Source organism: Lolium perenne, chromosome 1, assembly GCF_019359855.2.
Source record: "Lolium perenne isolate Kyuss_39 chromosome 1, Kyuss_2.0, whole genome shotgun sequence".
Classification (NCBI taxonomy): domain Eukaryota; kingdom Viridiplantae; phylum Streptophyta; class Magnoliopsida; order Poales; family Poaceae; genus Lolium; species Lolium perenne.
The window spans coordinates 23,908,517-23,915,388 of NC_067244.2; the positions used below are offsets into that span (position 1 = coordinate 23,908,517).

Consider the following 6,872-nt stretch of genomic DNA (forward strand, 5'->3'; position numbering starts at 1 on the left):
GAGGCGGTAGAGGTTCACCGCTTGTCGCCCGCTTCATGAAGTGGCAATCGCGGGTGGTGTGGTTGGAGGGGTTCTTGCCGCCGTGGTACTTGCACGGCGAGTCGAGCATCTGCTCGAAGGTGTACTTCGGCTTCCACCGCCGGTCTTGCTTCTGGCGGCGGCTGCCGCCTGCCGCGTTGTCTGCCACGGCGGCCACGTGGGCGGAGCCGTACCGGCGGTCCGGCTGGTCACTGTGACGCTTGCCGCGGTAGTTGTCCCGCCGGCTGCCGTGCGAGGCGCCCTCGGCCGGCTTGTTGTTGTCTCTTCTGGTGGGGGCCGGCGAAACATCAGCCGGCGCCTTGCCGGCTTCCTCAGCCAGCGCGTACTTGTCGGCGATGGCCATCAAGGCGGCCATCGACTTGGGGTCACTGCGGCGCAACTTGTGCCACAGCATGGTGTTGGGCCGACAGCCTCCCATGAAGAACCTGATGGCTCGGATCTCGTGCACGCCCTCACAGGAGTTGCGCATCTCGCACCATCGCGTCGTGTACGCGCGATCCGTCTCGTCGGGGCCCCGCTTGCACATCTCGAGCTGTCGGGGCGACCCGGCCGACGATAGGTGCCGGTGAAGTTGCCGATGAAGGCCGCTCAAGTCGAGCCAGCCGTTTATGCCGCCGGCTGGCAGGTTGTTGAGCCATGTGCGGGCGGAGCCGACCAAAGATCGGGGGAGTAGCGCACGGCCCAGCGCTTGTTGCCTTTGGCGATGCCGACTGCAGTGGAGTAGTCCTGCAGCCAGTCCTCCGGCTTGGCGGTGCCGTCGTACTTGGGGGTGTCACGGAGGAGCGTGAAGCCTTCGAGCGTGGGCTCGTTGGCGATGCGGGGCCCGAAGCACTTTGGGCCGGCTGGAGCCTCTTCTTCCGCAATGCGGGATTCGACCAGCCGGTCGAGGCGATCTCGGGCGTCGGCAGGCTCGATGCGCGGGCCCAGCCGGGAGTGTGCCGGCTGGCGCGCGCTGCTTGCTTCTGGAGCCGCTCGGTGATGACGGCGGGGCCCGGAGTCTTGCTCCCGGTTCCGGCTTGGAGGGGGCCGGCTGCGGCCGCCGCCGCTCGGGCTGGTGGCTTGGCCGGCCCGAGCCGTGCGTGGCCCGGGAATCATGGCGCCGGCTTGGCCGGGGAGGAGGACTCGGCCGTGTCCCCTGGCGCCTTCCCCGTCGTTGCTCGCAGCTCCACGAGCGTGAGAAGCTCGGGGGCATTGACATACCCGGGGTCGGCGATCCGCCCGTTGGCTGCGTTGAGCGGCTCGCCCACCCGCCCGGTCCGGCGGCGTAACTCTTCGCCCGAAGGCGGTTCAGCTCTTCTGCGGCGGCTTCGCCGCGCGCACGTTCTTGTCGGGGGTGTTGTAGACGGGGAGCTCCGCGGACGGAGCCGGCGAAGGAGCGCCGTCGCGGGCGATCTCAGCGCCAAGGTCGCGGCCCTCGCGGCGGATGTGGCCGGCTCGGCTTGGCTCGTCGCCGCCCGGAGTGAGGCCGTGGGCGCGGTTGTACTCGCGCCGGGTGATCTCCATCCGGCGCTTAGCAGCAGCCAGTTCTTCGGTTTGCTTGAGGAGGAGCTGGCGGTGCGCCTCCAAGTCCGCCTCGATGGCGGTGGGGTCGGCACCAGGCGTGAGCGGGGTGCTCGGCTTTGCCCGGACTTCGTCCGGCCGGGACGGTGGCGGTGGCGCTTTCGGCCCGAGCCGGAGGCGTTGGGGTCGATGTTGCGCTCCAGGTTGGGGCCGCGCATGCGCGGGTTCTTGGTGGGGAGCTCGTCGCCAGCCATCATGACTTGCACGACGGCGGGCCGGGCGGGAGCGCCGCTGCCGGCTCGCGGAGGAGGGCTAGCGCAGCGCAAAGACCTGCCGCGGGTAGCGCGGCGGTGCGACGGTGGCGACGAGACGTCGAAGCCGCCGAAGGAGATGACGCCGCCGCCGGCCGGGAAGGGCCGGTCAGCGAAGCAGCCAGCGCGTTGTCGCCGACGCAGCCGAGGGAGCCGAATCTCCGGATCAAGCCCGGCGACTCGCTCGCCGGTGGTGGTGGTGAGGCCCGTCCGGATGAAGACACCGGCCGAGGATGCCGAAGGCCCCACGGTGGGCGCCAAATGTCGTGGTATCGTCACGGCATATGCCATAGGGTGGCTAATCGAAGTGGTTCTGAGGGATCTCACGGCGGTATCCGGATGCGGGTATGGGCACGAGCGACACGGCGACGTACCTGTGTTCGAGGCCCTCGGTGGAGGTAAAACCTCTACTCCTCGCTATGAGTGTATATGATGATCACACAGTACAATGGTGCTCCTAGAGCCGTGTCCCGCTGCTCCCGAGAGGCTAAGGGAGACGATGGTCTCTCTCACAGGCAGCTACGTAGGTGGGTGAACGCAATAAATGATCGCTCCTCTGCACGAGAGGGGGTAGTGCGGCTTATCTTGGCGCGGGCACGTTCCATAGAAGACCCTATAGTTTATCGTCGGCCGGGCCGGCTCGGCTTCCGCTCCTTCCCGAGGCGGTGACGTCGGGAGTGGTTGAGGCATCGTGGCCTGTCCCATCCGGCTGCCACGGTCGGCGGTATGGAGGAGGTGTCCCCTGTCGCCGTCCGCCCACCGTAGCGATACGGATCGTCGTAAGCCCCGACGGCTGTCCGGCGCGTGGCACTATTGCTCCACAGTGCCCGCGCTTTACGGAAGATGGAGTCAGCGTGGACTTTAGGAACCCGGATCACCAACCCGGTTCCTTCCGGTGCAAGACTCGCCGACCTCGAGTCGGTCCGAGGTACAAACCCCGATCGGATATGGCTTGTAGAAGCCGGCCCAACCTACGCATTGGCGGCCGTAGCCAGGCCGACTAGGACCTAGAGCCAGCCGGCTTCCGGACCAGCCGGCCACGGCGCCAGCCGGCTGCTCCTCAGCCGGCCTTTGCCGCGAGCCGGCCAGTGGCCAGCCGGCTGCTCCGCGTCCATTGCCCTATCCGGGGTCTTCCCCCCGACATGGACTGAATCTCGAGAAACATGACTAATAACAACGGCTGTCGTATCAACCGCTCCCTATTTCATAAGCACCATCTGCGGGGATAACTGATTGTATTTGTGAGACTTTGCGTTTGCATTTGTACTGTGTGTGGCAAAAGAAAAATTCACTTTCCTGGGGACAATTTTGGGCCTACAGTACCAGGCCACTTCTTAGATTGGGCTAGCCCGTACTAACAAGTACAAGGCCGACTCGTCGGCCCAAACAGAATGGTCAAGCACTCTCCTCGGCTCGGACGCCTATCGATCGGCGAGAACCGCTTCCATCTCCCCGTCGGCGGCTCGGATCCATGGCCGGAGGAAGTCGCCGCCGGCGTCGTCGCCTGAGAGAGCGGCCGCCGCAGGCCGAGGAACCTTCCTCGCCGCCGGAGGCGGCACCAGCTCGTCTCGGCGTCAGGTCTGCGTGCTCACCTTTAACTTTGCCCTAGCTTAGTCAGTGGACCACGCTGCCGCCCCTGAACTGAACAAATCCAAGCCATTATTCCTTTCCTCTGGTTCAGTTTGGTCTTCCTCAGGGTGCTGCCCTGCCACTGCAAACCCTCCAATTTTTGTTTAACCACCGAAGAAGTTGCACGTGTGAATTAGGATAGCATACTTTTAAGGTGACATGGTTTTTGGACATGATCTGTACAAATGGAATTGAAAGTTCTGAAAGGATGGGGTGTGGGGAATGAATAGGGTTACAAAATGTCATGCTGTATGTGGTTCTGATGTAGCCCATTCTGAATGAAGCTTAGCATTGTTGGTATACAGCTTACCGCGGGAATATTTGGGGTTCAGTTAAGTGGTCATTTTTGGTTGCACATACCCATTCTTTGCGGTTTACTTGTTAACATACCTAATCTCTCTATTCTGGTCCATTGATACTGAATTTTCTCTATTGGCAGAGAAGCTGTTGTTGGAGAGGAGCCCTCTAAGAAAACCTGCGACGCCTCGGGATCTACCTCCTCACCCTCCTCGGGATGTCATGATTGGGATTACCCTCTGGACAGCCTGCTCCATCAAATCATATCTCTCATTAGCTCATTCCACGACCTCCTTGCTTTCAGAGGCACCTGCCGCTCTTGGCGCGCTGCGGCCTCGTCCTTCCCATCCATGTATACCTTCACCTTCCCACCTCTCCACCTCGAACCAGATGTTAGCCATGGAATTTTCAACTATAAACCTAAATGGAAGCTCGTTGACCCTGCCAAGAGATCTTTATCCCTTTGCTTTTCAGCGGCCAGAATTAATCCATGCCGCATGCGCTATCTGGGCTGCTCGTATGGGTATCTTATTTTCTCCGACCGGGAGCACTGCCATCTCCTCGATGTGTACACTGGTGCTAAGGTGAAGCCTCCCAAACTCCAGTCCGATGGCAGCTCTTTGATCTACTATGGCTTCCTTGTGGCTCCACTCACCTCACCCAACTCACGTCTCACCCTTTTATCGAGAACCTCCATATTCCAGTGGCAAGTTGGAGCAAATTCCTGGACAGAGCACCCTCTTGCTGGTGAACCCTTCCATCAGATTGTCTTCTTCAAAGGTCAGATGTTTGCCATGGACTTTGTTCAGAGGCTACATACCATAAGCGTCGTGCCTCAACTCAGCATACAAGAAGTAGCAGTTGTGTGGGAAGAGGGCATGCTTGTAGGCCTGCATTCTAAGCCATGGCTGGTGGTCTGTGGTGACATGCTTCTCTTGGTTGATCTCTCAGTAAGCACGGACCTACTGTTTGGCTTCCCTGGCACCTTACGAATCTTCCGCCTTGACTTTTTGGACCAACCGGCTAAGTGGGTGAAGATGGAGAAGTTGGACAATTGGGCTCTCTTTCTTTCCAATGATAGGAGGAACCCCACATTTTCATGCATGAACCCCGAAAGATGGGGAGGAAAAAGTAACTACATTTATGTTCCGACGGCATCCCAAGATTCTGATGAGCCATGGACTGCAATAGAGGTTGGACAACCAGTGCCCAACTCAACACACCGCTTGTCATTCAGTTCTGCAGCCACTGCCCATTCCAGTCCACTAAATAGCCTCTGGGTGCTACCCAGTTTGGTTTACGGAGTTTGCCAGTAATTGATCATCGTTGGTTGTTTCAGTATCAGTAGCAGTTGTAGGGTTTTTATTAGTCTTTTACAACACAAACACTATCAACTGCTCGTTTTATATGATTTAGTTAGTCACTAGGTTCTTGTAACTTCCAGGGGTTTCTTGACTCCGCACCAAATGTATCATGTAAAAGAATATTTATCTATGTTTTCTCGAGGCAGTGATCCTCCTGTGCAGTGACACATCGTAACAGCCAACATATATGGCGCAGCCCCACAGTGATTAGTCTGTTACTGATGTAGCAGCTTGGTTGACGTTAGTTATGTGACTGAACTGGAAAGTACATTCAGGAAATGCCAAACTGTTTCGAATCTGGTAATTTTCTATACTCCTTTATCTGCTATGGCTGTGTGCTCCTTTATCTAGTCTCTCCATATGTTCCTTGTGCTACTCCTTCTCTTTTCTGCTTTATGTCCTGATATTTTTTTTGATCTAATGATAGAACATACAGTATAGTAAGATGCTTTGGAGATTTCATCAATTTTGCACGACATGCAGTTCCATTCAAACAAAAGCTTTATTTAAGAACAGATGTTCATATTTCCAAGTTGCAACCTTGCAATAGTACTGGTCAAACATGATGATGTATGACACTTTTATTTTGTCACCACTTCATCGATCAACTGAGCGGTGATCGATTGACCTAGCAAGAGACATCTTCTCTTTTCAGTTGCAGGCACCATCGGCACATGTAGCGACAATAGGGATGATATACGGGGGTAGGGGTTATTGTACTGCAGGGGATTGTGGTGTAATATTCTGGGATGTACACCTTGCACATCGATGGAAGGTTATGAAGCACCATCCTCATTATCTCAAACTGAACCTGCTGCTATGGCTGATCGAAACTCTGGCCTTGCTGCTGTTGCATAATGGACTGCGCCATGCTGCATAAGGCTTGGCACCGAACCTGCTCTACGATATGTGCTAGCTGCTGGCAGCTGCTTGCCTGCCACATCGGGGGTCAGACATATGATGCCATGACTGGGCCACACTGTTGCAGGAATGCACTATCTGATGCTGCCACTGTTGTTGCTGCTGGCACTGCCCACAGCCGTGGCTGCAGGTAGTGTCCAGCTGCGCAACGACATTGGTCACTGCGAGGGAGATGACAGCAAGGATGAGTAAGGTCTTCATGGTTGCTTTGATGTTTATGTTTGTGTGAAGGATGATGGAGGAGTGTCTTCATTGTGCAAGTCTATTTATAGCTACCATGGTACGATTTTCTGCATCTCCTCCCTAAGTTGTTTTGCTGAAGTGTTTGCATGCCTTTTGAACTGATCGTTTGGTACTCTTTTGTTAGGTGGCCACAAGTCGAATCTTGGATTATTATCAATTTTACTTTTTAGCACATATCATCTAGATGTCAGCTGATATCGATAATCGATATGACTCATCCCTCATCACTTTACATATCAAGCATAGATTTTGATTCATCCATCTGTGAAACCCATTTTGCTATCTTGTATAAGTTGCTAGATATAAACCAGATTAGCATGACATTTTGTCTCACTTTAAATGTCAAGGCTTGTCCTCAACTCCATGTTTTTTTTTATGAAAATCATTTCTTGTGATCATATCTGAAACCTTTACACGTAAAGGGTTGTGCTGCACTCCATTAAATGTTTCACGGAACTGGTTTGTATTGGTTGGTGATATAAGAACACGACATGACGCATAAAACCCCCTTTACATGTCATGGATTGTCATGGCTTTGCTCTAGTCTTTGAAACGAATTTGTTGTCAT

The 6,872-nt window shown here is 55.6% G+C and overlaps 1 protein-coding gene and 1 pseudogene across 1 annotated transcript; one reads left to right on the forward strand and one right to left on the reverse strand.

The window, feature by feature from the left end:
* The first annotated feature begins 3,245 nt into the window (after positions 1-3,245).
* LOC127344428 (uncharacterized) lies at positions 3,246-5,301 on the forward strand. The gene is made up of 2 exons (XM_051370699.2): positions 3,246-3,428; positions 3,919-5,301. Exons 1-2 carry the CDS (start codon positions 3,322-3,324, stop codon positions 5,090-5,092), a joined length of 1,281 nt encoding a protein of 426 aa, XP_051226659.1. The 5' UTR covers positions 3,246-3,321; the 3' UTR covers positions 5,093-5,301.
* A 490-nt stretch (positions 5,302-5,791) lies between these two features.
* Positions 5,792-6,262, reverse strand: LOC127329145 (avenin-like a4; annotated as a pseudogene).
* Positions 6,263-6,872: the final 610 nt, after the last annotated feature.

Excerpts from the sequence above, each read along its gene's own strand:
- LOC127344428 (XM_051370699.2), top strand. The coding sequence starts at position 3,322 with ATGGCCGGAGGAAGTCGCCGCCGGCGTCGTCGCCTGAGAGAGCGGCCG. Across the intron at positions 3,429-3,918 it reads CCAGCTCGTCTCGGCGTCAG|AGAAGCTGTTGTTGGAGAGG; the intron begins GTCTGCGTGCTC and ends CTCTATTGGCAG.